Source organism: Acipenser ruthenus, chromosome 8 (assembly GCF_902713425.1).
Source record: "Acipenser ruthenus chromosome 8, fAciRut3.2 maternal haplotype, whole genome shotgun sequence".
Taxonomy (NCBI): Eukaryota; Metazoa; Chordata; class Actinopteri; order Acipenseriformes; family Acipenseridae; genus Acipenser; species Acipenser ruthenus.
In genome coordinates this window covers 60,615,148-60,637,366 of record NC_081196.1, presented here as the reverse complement: position 1 = coordinate 60,637,366, position 22,219 = coordinate 60,615,148, and the positions used below count along the sequence as shown (strand labels likewise).

Below are 22,219 nucleotides of genomic sequence, written 5' to 3'. Positions count from 1 at the left end.
AAATCTTTCAGACATTTTCCAAAAATGTAGATGATGTTCCATCTATTCTGCATGAGTGTAATACGAGACAATATTGGCTTCCACTCTGAACCCTTTTTCACAGCTATGCGGGTAAGATCTGACTTGTTAAAATATTCAATTGCACTTTCTTCAATCTCATTAATAAGATCTAATTACAAATCAGTGGTAGCGGCTGGCGGGATTGTATTTCCTGCCAAATCCTGAAAGAATCTCATTTCACAACTCAAAGGGAAGAGGAGGCAGCTGCACACACAATGGAGGCTCATCGAGGTGCAGCATGGGGCCAAATATCTAATACGGTTTTAAAGCAGATCCTTTCACCAAAGCAGGGTCGATGGGGATCATTCAGAGAATGTGAGCCTAATCAGCCATCTCTGCTGCTTATTTAAGAGAACACATCGTGGTGCCCTCCTGGGAAACCTGCACAATAAATAAAGGGCATGCCTGTGTGTTCCTGTAGGTTATACGCAATTACACAGAATGGGTCGTGTCTTTATAAGACAGTTAATGACAAGGGAGAGAAAAAATACTCTCATCTGTGCTATGAATATCGAGATTCTCTATGAAATTCCAGAATCCCTCATATCCTTTTCTTTTTCTTTCCCAATTTAGATTGTCCAGTTATGCCGGTGAAGTAACGGACAGCAGAACAAGCGACAGTCCTGCAGATATCCATTGGACTCTTGGCCAGTAGGGGCCGCTGTAGCAGTCCTTGACGATTTTGCCTCCCCACCCCATGGGATCTTCAGCCAAGATTGACAACTTTACTCAGCCAGGACACAAACCACTCAGGGATGCGTTTATTTTATATTTTTATTATTATAAATAATTAAACACATCCTGCAAAGCAGCTAAACATGGTCTGTTGTGACTTGATCTACTAAAATAATTGAATCTTTCTATATTGTGTAACTTGCAGTCTAGTTTTTTTTATTATTTTTTTTTAGTATGTATATAATGCATAGAAAACATAATACAAGTTAGCTCAAAATCAACCATGGGCTTTAATTTACTGTACATGAAAATGACTTGCTATCTATCAACACAAGGACATAGCCCTAATTTGAACTCTATGATCTATTTGTTTGCTAACATATACTCTTTGAAATCTAGCGGGTCCCTGCTCTCAAGACTGCTTGTTCGAATGTTGTCGGCTTAGTGTATTTTCTGCAGACACAGCAGTTGCATCTCAACAGGAGCACACTTAGCAGGAGGCATTTAATTGAAGTAACTGAGCTCATTTTTATTTAACAGTTACATTGATTGCAGCGTTACCCAAATGCTAATGTTACTTTCCTCAGTAAAAATGACTTTATTCTGTCATACAAATTAAGCAGCAGCCAGTGTCATTTTGCAGATTTCAGGACAGTCAGATGGACTGCTGGATGATATCATTGGATTTATTTAGCTATGCCCAAGTTGCTAATACAGTACAGGAATGTTTTTACTGCTTTATCCATATCACACAATACCTTGTGACTAACAAGGTCCTTATATACACCAACTCCCTCTAACTATAATAAAAATAATAATAATAATAACAAATACATTTATTATGAATTTCATCTTCATTTCTGGGAGACAAAACAAGTATTTCTATCAAGTGAGATAAATCCCTGTTATGTTTGATACAATGTAATTGCCTGCCTCGCCCTTTACTATAGTTCTGGTAGAGCTCTGAAAGGCTGCAGTGTCAGCGTGCTGATGCTAATAAGGTGTGTGTATAGTTGCACCTTTAATTGACTTTTCCTTGTTTCTTAAATTAGCTCTTTCAATAATATGACCCCCCCCCCCCCCATACTGCACAATGTATAAATTAGCATCTGTTAACACTGTCCTTCAAGGTCTAACTGTTTGGTAATTCAAGCTTTCTTTGTTTTGTTTAAAATGCAGTTCATATGTACTGTATATGTTTAAAGGTAATTTGACATGTGCAAGAAAGGAATCTTTTTAAATAGGTTGTGTATCTGTTTTAAGTTATTTTAGCCTCTTCCCATGGGCTGTACCAGCCCACAGAACTACCCACACAGAAACACAGCTGAACTCTATTTCTGGGGATTTGGAGATGTTTGTTTTCAAATTAGACTCAGCTTGCAATATTTAATGTAACTCAGTATTTAATAATCTTAGTTGAGCTCAATAAACATTCATGCCCTTTATAACAAAAAAAAAAATAACACTGGTTGTGAGGGTCAGACGCCAGCGATCAGGTGAAAAGGCAGGGAAACAGGCCGACATTTAAATAGTGATGCTGCTAGCACTTTTATTTAGCAAAAATAAAGGAAAACAAATTATTTTTAAACAAATAATAACAATATACTGCTACAAGTTTGGTTGCTTTTTGGCAGCAACCCACTGGCGCTCTTTCTTAAGCCCCTGCCTCTACAAGACTGAACATACAGGCCAGGTGCAGCCTTTTATACACACCTTTTAAACTGCACTGAATCATTCATAAATTGGACCTCCAATCACAGCTTTCTGTTTTCTCCATTGTAGTCACATCCCCACATGGAAATGTTAGTATTTTAAACAAGGCTCAAAATTAACCCTTTCCTGGGTCCAGTTAAACATTTAAATAAAGATAATAGTGTTGTTGATGCAGTGGGTGGAATTCTGCACATGTATACTGTAGAATATGAGTGACGGAAAACAAGTGCTGGTACAAAATAAATGTCAAAAATAAACCATATTTACAAGTGAGGGGTTTCAGCACACTGCTGGATACGAATTTAGAAATGGATTCAAATGTAATTGCATTCTATTCCGCTATGGTTGTCTTAAATTGTGTCCATGTAAATGTATTCCTGCTGTTGATTCAATAGGCGAATGTGGGGAAGATTTGGTAAGGTTTGACTGAGCCCTTGTCCTGATATATAGGGGAGGCTTGAGGGCTCAATGCAGACATAGTGAGAGGCATACTCCGGGATTTTAACAGAAAGACTGATTAATGTGGGAACTAATGTGGGAAAATATGTCTTCGGATTGAACTAATGCTATGCCATTTTTACTCTTTTACTAATATGCATGTGATACATTTTTAACTGCCAGTACATTGTTTCTGGTCTATTAACTACAGCAGCTATGATGGTTTATTATGAGCTGTAAATCTGTTTATGCCTTTTAGTCACAAGGCATTGCCTTGCTGTCGTGGAATGGGATTAATATGTATTGTTTTTAATTCAGCACACATACCAGTCTATTTATTATTTCAAGAAAGAACAGGAAATCCATGAGTCTGGAGAGTAAACATCCATGTGCGGTGACAGAAATACTTCGCCTACCTCTATCACGTATGCTCCAAGTAAATCATTCTGTTTCTGCATAATTCTTTCATGCACAGTGAAACTCCACTAAAGTTAAAACTTAAACCCTCTCATATTCTGCTTTATCCTTCATGCCTATAAACATAGCTGTAGGCAGCGAATTCGACTGAGCTGGCTGTATAGGCCACCATATGTCAGATCTGTGCCATTTTGAACCTTTCTTGTGGAACATTAGGAAAGCTAAACTAGAAGCAAAACATTTTGAATACAGGGTATGTGCACTGCCCAAATGTTCAGATAGTGACTGGCATGTGTACTGTCCTGTTTCTACTTTATTTCTGGAGTTTACATTATAAATGCACTGTTAAATCAAGAGCAAATGACAGATTTAGTAGAATCTATTTTAAATATCCAAATGAGTGGATGTAAATATTTTAGCATATTTGAACACATTCCCTTATGCAGTTAAAACTTAAATCTATCACTCAGTAGATTATAAAAAAAATACAATTAGTGCATGATTTATAAACTTTGTTCAACAGAAAAATATAATTGTACAGAATGTATTTCCACCTTCCTTCAAAACGCCAGTTCAAACAGCAGCTGTGAGCATGATTTTAGTAACAGGCACCTATAAGGAATGCTGTATTTGTTTCACAGTTCTAACGGATTTCACGATTTCAGTGAAATTTACCCATTGCAGTGTAATATGTAGTTCCCTGTGAATATACCCAAAGAATAGTGCAATAAGCAATTTCTTTACCATGATAAAAAATACAGCCCTACACATAAGTGATCAACAAAACATGTTCTTTCTTTCTTTCTTTCTTTCTTTCTTGATTTGGGCAATTTATTTAGTAAGTATGAAAAGTCATAATAAAACAATGTAATATTGTCTGGAAAAAATGATACATTTTTAGCAGTGTGGTCAATGTAACAAAAAAAAGTGCATTAAAAATATAAATCAGATGTGTATAATAGGTATTTTTTAGTGTGTTGTGTATAATAGGTATTTTTTAGTGTGTTGTGTATAATAGGTATTTTTTAGTGTGTTGTGTATAATAGGTATTTTTTAGTGTGTTGTGTATAATAGGTATTTTTTAGTGTGTTGTGTATAATAGGTATTTTTTAGTGTGTTGTGTATAATAGGTATTTTTTAGTGTGTTGTGTATAATAGGTATTTTGTTAATCCTTTTAAAAATAGCAGTTCATGTTATGACTACTCTTGGATTTTAATAGTAAATTGGTCCTTGACACCTAACCCTTTTATGATCTCTCACTCGCACACTTCTCCAGCTACAAAGAGGGATTTATTATAGAGCTGCAGCTGCCATGCTTTGGTAATATAAACCCTTATTAGCCTCCAATAGCCACTCTCTGGAACTAATAAGAGATTGTCAAATATATCAAAACATTCACACAAGCGCTCCAGAGTATGAGAGGCATGGAGCTCTCAATACGCAGTGATCACAGTGTTTATTTCTGGACCTCTCACACAGATCCCAGTCGCACTTCCCTTAGTCTCAATGGGTTTATCCTGCTAGAGGCACCTATCATAGCTCTGACAGAGGCACCGGCACTGAGAGGCAGGTAGTTTTTAACCAAGCAGGATTATTCTGGTCTCTGAACAGGCAGCCAGCCTGTCCCAGACTCACTCCTTAGGTAAGCCTGGTATTCCTGATGGAAAACACATGCAGTCAAGGTAGAGTGAAATAGGTGCAGTGGCAGGGACTGCAGTTCACCAGGTTAACTGAACTGTAACAGCAGTTTAGTAGAAATCTGTAATAGTAACTTCAGCAATGTATTATATAGAGATAGCCTAGCGGATCCATTACCAGGTACAGCATTACCAGCAATGGTAACATAATACAATGGATTTGGAAGAAACATTAAATAGTGGTAATTATAATGCAGTAGCATTACCATTGTGATACAGTCACAATATGAAAATGTTACCTCTGTGGTTACTCATAGAATTGTAGTTGCCCTCGTGCTAGCATTGTCCCTTTGTATACTGCACTTGTAATGCAGTTTGACTTTGGCACTAAATTAACTTTATTGTTTTGAATGCAGACTCTCATCGGAGGATCGTGGAACACCGCATTATTATTATTATTATTATTTGTTTATTTTGCAGATGCCTTTATCCAAGGCGACTTACCGAGACTAGGGTGTGCGTAAGATGACAAAAACATTTAACTGGAAGCAGTTGCTTTTTGCCTAATATGTATATAGTACGACTAATGCACTGAAGCACCTCTCTTTACAAAGCAAGTGAATTACAGAAGAAGCTGCATTGACTGCCGTTGAGTGGCAGCTATTATGCAAGAATCAGCATTGCTCAGCCACATACAGCTGTGCAATTTACACGTGGCAGTTGGATGTGATGGTGTTTTTACCTCTAACTCTATTATCAAAAACCCAAGAATGCCTTAACAATACAGATGAATACTTGTCTACTTGACATGCCTAACCCCACTATCCCAACACCTCTGTTAAACAGCGTTGGCTAAAATGCTGAGCTTCTGCAAGCCCTACTCTGCCCTGTTTCCAGCCTAACCGTGGAAGCCTGGCTGTAAAACATGCTCAGGATTCAATCCCAGAATTCCCACCTGCCCACCCTGTGGCTTCACGCGGGCATGAAGTGCATGAGCTGTGCTTGGTAAGTGCCTGTCTCTCCATGGCCCGTGTACCAAACACCAAATTAGTTTGTCAAGGCCCTGATGAAGTGTTATACAAAAGCTTTTCATAACTGTAACTGATTCAAGATGCTTTCAGCGAAGGACTGTGTCACCAAGAGCCCATATTTTAAACAGCAAAGCCTTCCTCTGTTAGAGCTGAGAGATAAGAGGTGTTCATGTCAGTGGCAGGGGTATCAGTATGACAACATCCTGCAACATTGTAAGATGATTAAAGGCCTTGTTTTCAAAAGCTTGGTAGCACATGTTAAATATCACTTTCTTAATAAAAGTGTATTACACTCATATAGACTATGTTTTATTCACATTTACTTATCTTGGCAAAACTGAACCACTTTTAGGTTAGATGAAAATACTTTCTAAGAGATCCTCCATGTGATTACCTTTCAGTGATGGCTATGGAACTGCTGAGTACCTGCAGCTGGGTTAAAGATCATTTAAATTAAATTAAATATATCTTGAACTGTCTTGTTGTACAGTAGTTCAAGCTACTTTACAGTAGGTACTTTATCAGTTCTCCCCTTTGAAGAAATATATTTGTTTTAAAGAACTGTTGTCTCTATTGGCATAACACCAATGAGCAGCCAGACTACATCAATTGGCTGTATTTATAATAATAATAATCTTTATTTTTATATATCGTCTTTCATAGTGTACCACCATCACAAAGTGCTTTACAAGATACGAGACTAGGGTGTGTGAACTATGCATCAGCTGCAGAGTCACTTACAATTACGTCTCACCCGAAAGACGGAGCACAAGGCGGTTAAGTGACTTGCTCAGGGTCACACAATGAGTCAGTGGCCGAGCTGGGATTTGAACGGGGACCTCCTGGTTAGAAGCCTGTTTCTTTAACCACTGGACCACACAGCCTCCTATAACAAAATAATTATATAAATCTCCCTAACCTCCACAACCACACCCACCAATGCTGACCTCAAGTCATTCGGGAGATTTGTATCTCATTAGTTACAACCCTCCTTATTGTTATAACCTCCTCCCCAATTTCATCCAGTTTGGACCAGAGCAACTTCCATAATACTTGACTGCAACATGATAAAGACAAACGTAATTGAAAAAGGGCGGAGGGAGCTAGAATGTAATCCATGTGAATTTAATTGACCTCCAATACCCTGACAACACACACTAAAGCCAAGAGTAAAGGTGTGAGTTACCTTGGCAGGAGTTCCCCCTCTCCTCATACCCGATGTTGCACAAGCATTTCCCGATGGGCACTAGCCACTCCCCCTCCGTGCTGCAGTACATCCTGGGAGGCTCCTCCTCTTTAGAGTGATTGACGCAGGAGCCCTGCACCTCCACCAGTGACTGGGAGTCCATGGGCACTGTGTCTGAGAACATGGCCAGGTTCTTAACAGTGTACGGGCACTTCTTGAAGTAGACCCGCACAGAGACCAGTGCCACGCAGGCCCCCACATCCTGGAAGGCCAGGTAGAACCCCTTCTTGCTCACAGGCCCCACCTCGCGCACCTCAGTGTTGAGCTTGAGGATGCGGTCGCCCAGGTCCATCTGAGTGAAGCTCTCGTCAGCCGCGATGGTGTCGATCTTTGTGTACTGGTGCTCCTGGAACTTGACCCCTTGGTCCTCGTCCGACTCCATGCAGTACAGGTTGAAGGTCTCCTTGCAGGTGCCCAGCACCAGGGGGATGCTGTTGCAGTCTCTCAGGGTGAACTTGAGCTCCACGTAAATCTTCTGGGCTGAGTTGCGCGGGATCCAGTTGGTCCTTAGCCAGTTGTTCTGGTTGTACTCCATCACGTTGCACACTTGGTAGGTGCGGATCGGGGTATAGTGCTCGTCCACCCCACTGATCTCTTCCCACTGGAGACACAAGATAAACAACAACAGTTAAATAGGAAGCGACTGACCAGGCACTTGTTTATTTAATATGGTATTACAGAAAGGGTAACCTATGTTTGAGATACAGTATTCATGCCTGAAGAAGAGCTTCATTTACTGGACAGAGGGGAGCTAACGGTTACAGTAACAAGGCCACTCAGTAACTCTGACTTTAACACAGAACTGACCATGAATCCTTGATTCAACTGCAAAAGCCAGACTGTTCATTACAGATGCTGTCATTTGTTTTGGGCTACACAGTATGGATGTCCTAAGGTAGTCTAATTTCTGTTTTATGCTAAGGACACCATTCCACAAGCATTTCGCTTTAGATTCAGCTGATTGATACATTAACACTCTTGCTGTCCCATCTGCATGCATTTATTTATTTATTTATTTATTTGCATTTTTATTTAGTAATAATTACACAGGCAAATATATTGTTCTGAATATCAATATACACTTAAAATCAGAAGCCCAGGGTATTTTTTTTTTTTTTTGCTAAAGCTTGCTTTAGGAGTCCCATCAGTCCCATTTACTTTGAACTATTAAAAAACAAAAATCGTAAAGGAATGAAAACTAATTCCAGTGGTGTGCTGGGTAACAAGTATACACAAATATCCGTAACGAGTAACATATACTTCATGTTTTTAGACCCAATCACTTCCGGTGAGAAAACATTTTGCCCCAGTGCATATCGTGATCCACTTTCTGCTTAGCAGAATACTGCTAATGTTTCAGAACTCAACATCTTTGAGCGTTAAAGGGAAATCACAAAAAAAGATCTGCTTGCCTTGCCTTGCTAAAGCTATCCATTGAAAAGCCAGCAGCAAGATTTTTATTTTGTTCTTAAAACTTGTGTGAAATCTTAAACTGTGATCAAAACACCATGTTTCATCTAACAGAAGTCCCTTCTTATGAAATCCAAAAATACTTTACAATATCGTTTCTTGCTTTGTTTTACTGTTACAAGTGTTGTATTCTTCTCAGAAAATGTGCCTTGGCTATTGTATTAAAATAGCATCCATTTCAATTCAACCTCAGAGAGCAACCTCATTCTATACTTGGGCAATAAGTCTAATGTTTTCTGTTGATATTATGTGCCTGTATAATATGGAAACAAACTAACAATGGGCTGAATGTTGGATTTGCATCGATATTGCAGCAGAAGGAAACATAATACTTGTTATAAGAGTTCCTGACAGCAAACATTGGGTGGATACTGTATCCTTTTGACAAATTTAGCAAATGACTTTCTTTTGGCAGCAGCCACAGAATGGACCCTGGGATCAGGTTGGAACCCAAGCCTGTTCCCTGAAGTGCATAGCGGCCCTTTGCACTTGCCAGTTTGACATCCTAAGTACAGTAATTGCAGGAAACCTTACCTCATAATTATGCAACCAAATGTCTGTATTAAGGAGACCTTTTCTAAGGACCACTGTACTTTCCTAGTATCACTTTACAGCAATGAGTACCCGATAGATGGAAATGCGAAAAGCATTTCCAGTTGGTACATTTGGTGTGGCATGGGTCCAGTCTAGCGTCTCATTTATATACACTGTGGAGTTATGCCAACTGTTAAATATTTACAGCTAATAGATCTGCTGTCACTGGATGTGCGATTACAAGTAATCCTTCTGTTCCAGGAAAAAAATTATAATCCTGTTCTTGCTTCATATTACTAGAGAAAGTAATACTTGATTACTGTTTAAAAAAACAAACACAATGAGCAATTTGACCATCTGTAGGGTTTCATATGCTGGCTGTGTGCGTACCTCCATTTGGTATATCTACCAAAAAGGTGACACTATTGAGCAGTTCATTAGCACAGTAGTATTACTTTTACCATTTTTGTAGCCACTGAGATCCTGACTGAATTACCAATTTAGGCTGGAATAAAGTGTTTAGGAATGCATATGTTCAAGCAATAATCAGAGAAAATGTATGAAGTAATATGTATTTAGATTTGATTAAATCCAAAATTCATACTGGTGTTATCATATAAATATATATGCCCTTTTCCATTGACCAATAGAATATCTATAACCGCACGATGTAGCAGAAGTAGTAAAAACTTGTTTTTTAACCTTTTTGTAGCATTTTTTTAATTAGCCTGCTATCATGGGAATTATCAAGTAGACAATACGCTATACCAGTGATTTCTTACAATCTAAGGTATTGGGACAGAAAGAAGCCGGCATTAGCAGCCTCTGCTTTTATAATAGCTGTGCAGCCTCCCCTGTAATTTGAATCAAATGAGGAAGATAGGTGGCACCCCCTTGCAGAGCTCTCGAAGTGCCGAATGCTTCTGAAATAATTAATATGTCAGAGGCATCACGGTTTCTCTGGAGAAGTTAATGAAGCTTGCTGAGGACATATGCCGCCCTTTTATGGTGGAGCAGTGTCTGGGAGGCCCTGTGCAGCTGAGGGAGGTGAACATGACTCATGAGCTGCAAGCCAGTTGGTGGCACCTGTCCGCCCCCTGTCCGCCCCAGTCTTATTCAGAGATAAGAGAAATACAGGCTGGGGTCTCCACGGACACATGGAGCATGCAGGCCCCAAACTCCAAAGGGAAAGTGTATTTGATATGACATAAGAAAGCCTGTTTTTTTTTTTTTTAACATACTGCAATTCACAAAAATCAATACGTCAAATACAATGTGAAATACACACATAGTTGGCACTGATTGTCAGCTGAAATGGACTATGAGATATTAACAGCTGTAGGTCCTGAGGTGGAGGAGGATTTCCAGATTCATAAACCTCCATCTCAGGGATGCTTGGTAACTATACCGAGAGAGAAACATGAGATGAAATGAACGCAGGTGTGTTTTATTTACTCTACAGGCGAAAGTGCTTCCGCTGTACATTTTCAAAATCCTATATTTGATAACAAGTGCCAAGGCAGCTTAAATTTCCTCACAGGCGCAAATGGACAACTGCGGCGGATCAGTCAACTGCTTTTCATCACAGGTTTCCTGAGTGGAAAGGCATAACACACAGTACAGCCCCCACTCACTCTGAAGTCACAATAAGTGCTAATCCCTGTTTATAGGTTTTGGGGTTTTTAGATTTGTTCAGCTGGATATCCATCAGCTCATATTCTGAAGAATTTCCTGTAACTTACAACCCAGTAAAAATGTTAGGATTACAAATCCTAATAGGTTCGTTCATCAATATTGTATCACCCTAACAGATACACATTAGTCCTATAGTTCAGGGAGGGTGAAAGCCCTGTGCGTGTGGGGGGGGATACTTGCTTGGCAGGGAAGGGGTTAAATTCCTCCGTGCCAGAACACATAGGAATGTGGCTGGAGCCATACGTAGAGTAAATGATTAATGGTTAATTAGGCTTCAGCCACAGATGTATAAAAAGGGTGATCGCGGGTGTTAATTTTTAGAATTAATGTTGGTGATAAAGGTGGGGGTTCGTGGTGCTGTGTTTATGTCCCTGTCCGCGTCTGTGAGTTTTGTATAGACCTTTTGTTTTGGCCCTTGTGCCTTTTACTTTGTTAAGTGTCTTTTTGTGTGTACTGTTAAAATTCTTGACATTCACCAGCCTGGGCTGTGACTCTATCTTTACCACAGAGAGGTACAACATTTTAAAACAAAACAACCTTTAAATTAAAGCCTTTTTTTTCTTTTTTTGTTTGTTTACCTAAACTTAGTTTAGTTTTACTGAAGAGTTGCGTGTCTGTTAAAGGGGTACAGTATACAGTATATGTTTTCTATTTCATTCATCACCTCAAACACTAAGCCAAGTTGACAAACATTTTAGCTAAGGCCCTCCTCAATGTTGTCAATGATAAATTGCCTTAGCCAAAATGTTCTGTGTGGTTACCCTTGTCTAGATGCTTGTAAATACAGTAAATACATACCAAAAAAAAACATAGCAATCATTTAATGTACAGCACTGTAGGAGTATGTGTTTCTGTGTGCTTTAAGAAAATGAATAATCTACTGCAGTTGCCTGTGGATCCTGCACCCCAGATTAAAGCCTTGATGAGATTTCCAGAGGATGTAGTAAACAGGATGGTGTGTTTAAAGAACTGTCTGCACACTCCAGATTAATATTTACTGCAGCTACTTGAGCAGACTGTAAAGTGAGTGCCCAATGGCTCAGCACTTCATTTGCTTTAACTATCAGGGTTTGTGCTTACACATGCAGAAGAGGGCCAGTGAATCCATCAATGGCAGTGCTATAGCAGCAAATTATTTGAAATGAGTTCTAAGGGCTGAGCCTTCAGGGTGAAATGCTTATCAGTTCAAACGAGGTAGTCATGAGTAATTACACCTAATTCACCTTGAGGCTTGCTTCACAGTAGCCCAGAGTAAACACTGATGAGTGCATATATTGGAGCTTGTAAGTGTAATCTGTTTAGGATTTAGGAGGTTTTGAATGATGAAAATCCCTATTGACTATACTAGAAACACTATGTTTTATATACTGTTTTTTTTTTTCCTGTGCTGATATTCTAGTTGAAGTTGTATGCATGCTGCTTCATAAATAATACATTGGTAAACAAGAGTATAGCAAATGCAAAGCAATTCATATTATATATTAGTGTAAAAACTTTACATGACTGTGGGACACTGTATCTTAATATGTGTATTTGCTAAGCTTCATCAAACCCAAGACCCAGATATTATGTGTGCATGATTGTCATGATATAGCAACACATCTTGGAAGTGTATGTGATTGCATTTACAATATTCCTGCATCATCCCCTGGGGAGATAATAATATTAGCTGCATTAATAGCAATCACAGTGCTTTTGTAGGCAGCTCTTTGGGATCAGAAGGTCTTGAACCGAATTCCAGTGGTTCCTCACAATTCACTGTTTTGCCTCCAGATGCAGCAAGTTTTCAGACTTTGCTAACACAAATTCTGGGAACCAAGTTCAGTCTCCTAAGGGATATCAGCACAGGTCTATCTGAACTGAAAGGGACTTCATCAAACACTACTCACAGGGACCTCAGGCACTAACTTAGTACAAGCAGGTAAGTTGTGTGAGTGCAGACCCACCTGGATTTAGGGAAGAAGTCACTAGGGGATAGTTCACCTCATCGTGAGCACTACTGGTAAGGCTCCTCATGAGTCTAGACCCCTTGCTCCAGTGTTCAGTAATGCGGTAATAATATCCATGACGTCGGCAGGTGAAAAAAGACAAAGACAACTGGGAGTGAGAATGGAGGCTGTCTGTTGATCTTCAGTTCTTCTGATGGGTAAGTGGTTTGCAGCAGTGAGATGACTCTGAGCATTTTAAATTGAGTGAGATGAATTGAGCGTTTTCAATTGAGTCCAAAGTTTTTCTGCCGTACGTTGAGAACTTCCACACAGGGCCTAGTTTTTGTTATCCTGGACCTTATGTCTTCCTCTGCCCCTCCATGTAGGTTGATGATACTTCCAAGGTAAATGAATTTCTGTACCTTGGTCTTTTGGGCATTGATCTTCAGCCCAATAGATTCTGCATGGCTGTGGAGTCGGTCAGCTTTGCTCTGAATGTGCTCTCTCGTGTGTGAGATCAGTTTCTGATCAGCCAGTCTCAAATCAATCAACAGCTGATTAAAACAGCAAGCATTATGATTTAATACTGAGCAAATGGACAGCAACTGAAAACACAAAACAGCCACTCCTCAAATATCACATTAGGAAATTTCAGATGCACAAGATTATTGTGCATTGACATATTGTAGCACTTTACAGCAGTGGAGTAGTTCCTGCTGTGTATCTACAAGTGTAATAATATGTAAAACTATCTGTATAGCAGCTGTAACATTCACATTACATTACTGTGCAATTTCACTAATGCACTTTAATGGGAACATTCCCCAAAATAAAGTGGCACCACTAGCATTTGTTTTTCTAAATGTTTCTGCAATCATTCTGAGTGATTCTTATTGCACTGTATATGTGTGTGTATATATATATATATATATATATATATATATATATATATATATATATATATATATATATATACACAGCTCTGTAAAAAATTAAGAGACCACTGCAAAATTATCAGTTTCTCTGGTTTTACTATTTATAGGTATGTGTTTGGGTAAAATGAACATTTTTGTTTTATTCTATAAACTACTGACAACATTTCTCCCAAATTCCAAATAAAAATATTGTCATTTAGAGCATTTATTTGCAGAAAATGACAACTGGTCAAAATAACAAAAAAGATGCAGTGTTGTCAGACCTCGAATAATGCAAAGAAAATAAGTTCATATTCATTTTTAAACAACACAATACTAATGTTTTAACTTAGGAAGAGTTCAGAAATCAATATTTGGTGGAATAACCCTGATTTTCAAGCACAGCTTTCATGCGTCTTGGCATGCTCTCCACCAGTCTTTCACATTGATGTTGGGTGACTTTATGCCACTCCTGGCGCAAAAATTCAAGCAGTTTGGCTTTGTTTGATGGCTTGTGACCATCCATCTTCCTCTTGATCACATTCCAGAGGTTTTCAATGGGGTTCAGGTCTGGAGATTGGGCTGGCCATGACAGGGTCTTGATCTGGTGGTCCTCCATCCACACCTTGATTGACCTGGCTGTGTGGCATGGAGCATTGTCCTGCTGGAAAAACCAATCCTCAGAGTTGGGGAACATTGTCAGAGCAGAAGGAAGCAAGTTTTCTTCCAGGACAACCTTGTACTTGGCTTGATTCATGCGTCCTTCACAAAGACAAATTTGCCCGATTCCAGCCTTGCTGAAGCACCCCCAGATGAGTCCAATTTTCAGCTTTGCCCAATACCTAGTCGTCTAATGGTTAGACGGAGACCTGGAGAGGCCTACAAGCCACAGTGTCTCGCACCCACTGTGAAATGTGGTGGAGGATCGGTGATGATCTGGGGGTGCTTCAGCAAGGCTGGAATCGGGCAGCTTTGGCATGAATCAAGCCAAGTACAAGGTTGTCCTGGAAGAAAACTTGCTTCCTTCTGCTCTGACAATGTTCCCCAACTCTGAGGATTGTTTTTTACCAGCAGGACAATGCTTCATGCCACACAGCCAGGTCAATCAAGGTGTGGATGGAGGACCACCAGATCAAGACCCTGTCATGGCCAGCCCAATCTCCAGACCTGAACCCCATTGAAAACCTCTGGAATGTGATCAAGAGGAAGATGGATGGTCACAAGCCATCAAACAAAGCCGAGCTGCTTGAATTTTTGCGCCAGGAGTGGCATAAAGTCACCCAACATCAATGTGAAAGACTGGTGGAGAGCATGCCAAGACGCATGAAAGCTGTGCTTGAAATTCAGGGTTATTCCACCAAATATTGATTTCTAAACTCTCCCTAAGTTAAAACATTAGTATTGTGTTGTTTAAAAATGAATATGAACTTATTTTCTTTGCATTATTCGAGGTCTGACAACACTGCATCTTTTTTGTTATTTTGACCAGTTGTCATTTTCTGCAAATAAATGCTCTAAATGACAATATTTTTATTTGGAATTTGGGAGAAATGTTGTCAGTAGTTTATAGAATAAAACTAAAATGTTCATTTTACCCAAACACATACCTATAAATAGTAAAACCAGAGAAACTGATAATTTTGCAGTGGTCTCTTAATTTTTTCCAGAGCTGTATATATATATACAGTATATATATATATAGAGAGAGAGAGAGAGAGAGAGAGAGAGAGAGAGAGAGAGAGAGAGAGGAGAGAGAGAGAGAGAGAGAGAGAGAGAGAGAGAGCGAGAGAGAGAGAGTTTGTGCTAAAGTGTTTTGGCCTCAGTTCAGAAGTTGCTCCTCAGTTATATAGCAGGTCTCAGCCATAGACATATGTATCTTAGACAAGATCAACCAAAGTGTTTTTATGTTAATGAGCATCAGTACCTGCTTTGGATCAGGTTTCCTTTTTGCATTGCTGGCAATTCAGAGTATCATTTAGTAGATGGCGCTGGTGCTTACTTACATAAAGACACTTTGGGGGATCCAGTCAGTGCTACCTGTGTCTACGGCTGACAATTTGAACTGAAGACAGGATTTGCGGCATTGCAAAAAGAACCAGTCAGAATGCAGGGGTGAGTCATGCAAGGCCAGGCAGTGGCTAGCTGGGCACTTTGTTGCTTATGTGCGGCGGGTGAAAAGAGACGATTCCCCTGACAGTGTGATTGGAGGTTCCTTGATCATCAGCCCTCCTGACTGGTAAGAGGGTTACAGCAGCAAAGCAGCTTTCAAATTAGGCCTTTTCAATTGGGTAGTAAAACTGGTATATGAATTGAACAATATTGAACGGTCAATATATCCAAACAGATTCAACATGTAACTGATAGGTGGATGGAACAGCCACAGACAACTGTGAATGCAGTATGTAGTCATTATAGGTGCAAAAGGGATGCAAATAATGGAAAGGAGAGCTATTCCAGGCTTTATGATGAGCTCCATTAGACACCCCTGTGCATTTGACCTCTCTAATTTGTCAAAGCACTCGTACTGTAGCTGAAACTGCTATGCAGTGAGCATCTCATTGCAATCCCTGTTATATTTACACAGCAATTTCTTTCCCATTTTGTACATATTTAATCTTGTCATGCTTTGAGATCTTAGCTCTTTTACTAAAAGCACAAATACCAATACATAATTAGAAGCTGTCCAGGGTCCAGCAGCTCCAATTTATCAAAACTCCCAAAGTAAAGCTATTTTAGTAGAAAGAAAATGCAGTAAACATATTGCAAATCATTTTACCTACTTTTGGTGCATCGAACAGCAATATAATTGTTTTGCCATGTACCTGCTTTAATTCTGTTACTTCCACTGCAGCAGTATCAGACATACACAGATACAGTATAATGCAACTCACGTTCTATCGATATGAAACATGACTTGAGAATGAGTTGTGCTGTGATGCAGGTCAGAATTACTAAGGATGAAATCCAATTACATGTCCTGGTAGGGCTCTATTTTATAGTATGTTATTCTCTTCAATAAAATCAGTATCTACATCCCTGTCACAAAGTCCCCATTCCAGATTTACTTCTTTCAGAAGATAGCACTCTGTAGGAATAAGGTTGTCTAAACAAATCAGTATAGTTCATGTTCTGCCAAATATGTTAAATCCTGTTGAAATGTATTTAACATGCTACTTGACTGCAGCCTGCCACACAGTTTTAGTAACAGAAAAGATGAAACTGTGGGAAAAACCGAACCCTAACTGTAATATTTACACCTAACCCAAAGCTGACATTCTGACACCAAAAGAGCATTTCAACATTGACGCACCCACATATTTATTTCGGGTAAAAAGCAACATTAAATCATATTTTGCAAAGAACTAAAAAAGGTTTGGCATTCAATAAGAGATATGCAAAAACATATATATAAAAAAATAAAAAGTCTGATATTTGTGCACAGTGACACCTGGTGGGTGGTTCTTATATTGTGCTTTTATTTCTCGCTTTATAACTGGACCTTAGGCCCGAAAACACTAAGAGAGACGTGCCAAGCAGGCCAAGAAATGTTAAATAGTCCAATCCAATCTATGAAGTGTTAGTATTTAGGGGCCACAGTGCACCTGAATATCCTTTCTCGTTCAAGGGTACGTAATGAATGAGTCCTGTTCTATAAACACAGCTTAGTTACGGGGTGATAAAGAATGTCCTTCACTAGCCAGCAGTGTACCGCTGCGCCAAGTCCATCCTGTACCCAGTAACAAATGTCTGTCGATGGTAATTTCTTTGGGAAAGTGGATACCATCTATATAGTCATGCATGCGAAAGATCCAACAAGCTGTCTTCTTCACCATTTATAAACACGCCACGGAATGCCAAAGCCAGATGCCAGAGATCCTGTGGAGCATGTTGTATAAATCTGTAGAGAACAAGCTGCGCAGTGCATGAGGGACTTACAGTACACATAAATAACACAGCAATCACTTTGCATACAGGGGGGCAAAACTATTCTATAACTATGCAAACTGTGAATAAAAGCTCAGATACATCTGTTCACATCCGGTTGGAATTTTATATTCCATTGTCATAGCGCTTTTGCGTAATGGCATGAAGCCTGGGAATAGAGTTCAGACTGCAGAACAAAGGGCTTGAACACACCAGAGCTCAGGCACTCTAGCTGTGGACTCTTGAAACCTGTTTTAATATGTTGCAGTATAGCATTGCAACATGGCACATGCAATATATTAAATCTATTGTGATTTGTTTTCTAGCATGACATGTCTCGCTACATCTCAGTCAAACTTACCCCATGTGATGGATAAGAGATCCAGCCCAGCTCCCCTTGACTCGCCTTCGAATCCAGCAGATTAACTACAAAACAAAAGGAAAAGAGATATAAGCTGCATTCCTTCTTTCTCGTTAAGCTCAATTATTCCTCCATCAAAAGAGGTATTTATCCAGTTATCTCAATAAGCATACGGCTTGCTCAGCTGCCAGGGCAGCATGATTCAATGAAACTAAATACACAAACGCACTGTGGAACCCCTTTCTTTTCTTCTAGCACACGTATCCCACTACAACAGGATCACAAGTATTTATTTAAAGCAGGAAGTAAAGCACACAGTGTCAATTTGTGCTGAAGCAGTGAGTGGTGACCCGCAGGGAGCTAGCTTACGAGCTGCTTGGTGTCATTAATGTGTACTTTGTTGACTGGATCTGTTCGCAGACCCTCGGAGGTCAGCAGCAGGTTTTAGAATCAAATCTGCCTCTTGTATTCTTATGTGTTTGTTATTTTTCAGATAGAAAAGGAAATGCTCTTTCACATTTCTGTCTCCTGGACAAATGTATGTGTAATAATCATGAACCCTATAAAGAAGTATTATTAACAACCACACTATTTTAGGAAATTTGTATTGGACATAGCTTGTGTGGAGGAGTTTAATCATGGTCAATAATGCAAGATGACCCATAGACCATCAGAGCCTTTTTTGCTATCATTTATAAGAACACAATGGAACATAAAGGTGGCTTAGGGACATGTTCTATAAGTGGTGAAATGATGGTACCCATTTACAGGGGCACCATTTAGGTAGGGCGGGGGGTGGGGGCGGGCTCAATTATTATTTATTATTTTCTCCCAATATAGAGTATCCAATTATTATTTAGGCTCAGCTCACCGCTACCACCCCTGCGCTGACTCAGGAGTGGCGATGATGAACACACGTTGCCCTGCGAAGCGTGTGCCTTCTGCCAACCGCTTCTTTTCACACTGCAGACTCACCATGCATCCACCTCAGAACTACAGCATCGGAGGACAACGCAGCTCTGGGCAGCTTACAGGCAAGCCCGCAGGCACCTGGCCAGACTACAGGGGTCGCTGGTGCACGGTGAGCTGAGGACACCCTAGCCGACATAAGCCCTCCCCCCGGGCGGTGCTCGGCCAATTGTGCGCTTCCCCCTGGGAGCTCCCGTCCACGGTCAGCAGTGAAATAGCCTGCCTTTGTGGTTAATTTAATACATGATCCATGCATCACACCATGAGAAAAAAAAAAAAAGCGCTGGACAATAAATGAATAAATGGCTGTTGCTGACAATATTATACATTTTTTTAGATGACACAGGGCTGGAAACTGGCAGTGGATATTTTGAAATGTCTGTTTCTCTGGTTTTCAGTTGTGTGTGTGCAGCATTCCAGGCTACATAGTCTTGTTACCATTGCTTTTCTTCAACTTTCCTTTACTTTGTTTAACACTACTGGAACCCCTTGATGAAACGCAGTGATCATCGCCACACACATGGATACAGAACACATTAGATGATAACAGCACAGAAGATAACCGTCCCAGAAACAAATGCCAGCATCATTACTATGAATGAAACCAAATGTAGGACTTGGCACTAGTTGAGTGATTTCCTGCCAGGACATTTTTGTCTGAAGGAAAATAAGACGTGCCACCTGTGGTTCATTTCCTCACCCAACCGAAGAGACATGGAGGGCCAGATTTCAACCAAAAGGAATTTGTATTGAAAAACAGTGACAGCAAAGGCCAGACAATATTAACATTAGTTTAAAGAGTAAGTAGCGAGATTCCAAAAAATATAACGGTACACGTGCTGCTACAACTGTTTAAATAACGTACCTGTAATATAGAGTGACACATCCCCACGTGCTGCTACAACTGTTTAAATAACGTACCTGTAATATAGAGTGACACGTCCCCACGTGTTGCTACAACTGTTTAAATAATGTACCTGTAATTTTTCTTTACATTGTTAACATCCTGACAACTTTTTACACTTAGAACTTTAAAGTCTATTTCAAATCTCTTTTCAAAATGTCTGCTCCAGTGCACTGATAGTGTAGGGATTATTGCCCACATTGTGAAAAAGGTAACACAGCAATAACGATCCATGCTGTGGTATGAAACAGAAAAGACGGAGCACTTGTTATGTTTTTTTTTGTTTTGTTTTGTTTTTAATCGCTCTTCCTGCAGTGATTTAGAGGACAGATCTCAAACCCCAGTGCACTAGAGCGGCCATTTTGAAAAGATATTTTTCAGAACCCCACTACTTACTATTTAATATATTTGAAGCCATATCTCTGTTTTCTTTTCTTTTTGTGAGGCCCAGTTTAGGTAAGTGGCACTTTACGGAGAAACATCTCTTTACATCTCTTCCTCGTTGTCTACAGGAAGAGAGAGGGGCAAAACATCTCAGTAGCAGAGGCGTTGATCCCTTTTAGCTTTAGCTAACTGCCACAAATTATATTATAGAAAATCATTTTTCTGTACCACAAATAATCAAGATTAAACACGTGCTGATAATATAACAAGGATCGATTATTGTTCCCACCCTATTTAAAAACAAGGGTCTATTCATGATGCATATACATAAGCAGGAAATGCATCATGATATGTGTTTTTATTTCAGATAAATGCATCTAGTAAACATGATTGCAATGTTTAACCCTAGCTTTTGCCCATACTGCACGCTTAGATTCCGCATTACAAAACCTACCCTCATTGGACAGGCTATGACAGTTGTGGTTACAGCTCCATTGGTTTCAGTTTGAATGCCTCAGTGGAAGATGTAGATTGAATTGACCCAGGCCCTTTTAAAATGTGCCTGTGGCATCTCTCGAGTTCAAAATAAAGTAGACATATCCACTAGCAACGGAGGAATTGCATTATGCAGTCCTGTTACTTCTCACAATCCCATTCCTCATACAGACTGAAATTATCAATAGGTATCTGACCACTCATCCCTGCAAACTATTTTAATAACATGAGCCGGAACAGGTGAATCAATACATGCAAGACATAATAATATGGGCTCATAACCGCAGGCTGTCCGCAGGCATCAATCACTCTGATAAATGATCACAGCCAGTCCTGCAATTGTTTCCTTTCATCAGAGCTGTTCTGCTCAATGTAGAAAACACCTCCCCTTTGACTACCAGCAAGGACGACACTCTTACTACCCCAATGCAATTCTCATTCACTCAGACACAGGGGTTTGACGTCTGGCTGAAGCTGTTTAAGTCAAAAATATGCTGGCCAGATAGCTAATAAAAGTCTGCTTTGGGTACTACGATAAAAGTAGAGCAGTGCATAGATTTAAAGTAACGCAGTAAAGTCTATGCAAGCCTAGTAAAGCACAGAAAAAGAAGATAAAGCATAATAAAAAAAAATGGTAAACTGAAAAAACTGTACACATTTACAATGGTATCAGTCTCATAGATCCTGCTGAGCATGCTTAGATCCATTAAAACCCAACCAGCTAAATTCCTATATCACTGAGCCACGCATGACAAAAAGGTTCAACAAGCTTTTTAATGAAAGTTACCAGCACGCATCCAAAACGATAACTTCAACACAAGCATCTCCTTCTCATGGTGCAATCTCCAGCAGCTGTTCTGTCATGCAGCAGAAATGTGTTTTCAATTGAAGGCTTATCGAAGCTACAGCATTATCTTTGTAGCTTACACTAATGCAGTGCCGTGTTAGGGGTGTTTCCTCTTACACTAATGCAGTGTCGTGTTAGGGATGTTTCCTCTTACACTAATGCAGTGCAGTGTTAGGGATGTTTCCTCTTACACTAATGCAGTGCCGTGTTAGGGATGTTTCCTCTTACACTAATGCAGTGCCGTGTTAGGGATGTTTCCTCTTACACTAATGCAGTGCCGTGTTAGGGATGTTTCCTCTTACACTAATGCAGTGCCGTGTTAGGGATGTTTCCTCTTACACTAATGCAGTGCCGTGTTAGGGATGTTTCCTCTTACACTAATGCAGTGCCGTGTTAGGGATGTTTCCTCTTACACTAATGCAGTGCTGTGTTAGGGATGTTTCCTCTTACACTAATGCAGTGCCGTGTTAGGGATGTTTCCTCTTACACTAATGCAGTGCTGTGTTAGGGATGTTTCCTCTTACACTAATGCAGTGCCGTGTTAGGGATGTTTCCTCTTACACTAATGCAGTGCCG

The 22,219-nt window shown here is 39.8% G+C and overlaps 1 protein-coding gene across 6 annotated transcripts in view; it reads right to left on the bottom strand.

Moving 5' to 3' along the window:
- Window positions 1–22,219, bottom strand: part of LOC117407241 (ephrin type-A receptor 3) — a 108,406-nt gene that overhangs the window by 71,911 nt on the left and 14,276 nt on the right. For all 6 annotated transcript variants that reach the window (XM_059029414.1, XM_059029413.1, XM_059029409.1 and 3 more), the window contains exons 2-3: window positions 18,045–18,109; window positions 7,159–7,819 (exon numbers count right to left, since the gene is read on the bottom strand). In XM_059029414.1, the coding sequence (XP_058885397.1) occupies window positions 7,159–7,819; window positions 18,045–18,109 (726 nt within the window). The remainder of the gene's footprint in view (window positions 1–7,158; window positions 7,820–18,044; window positions 18,110–22,219) is intronic.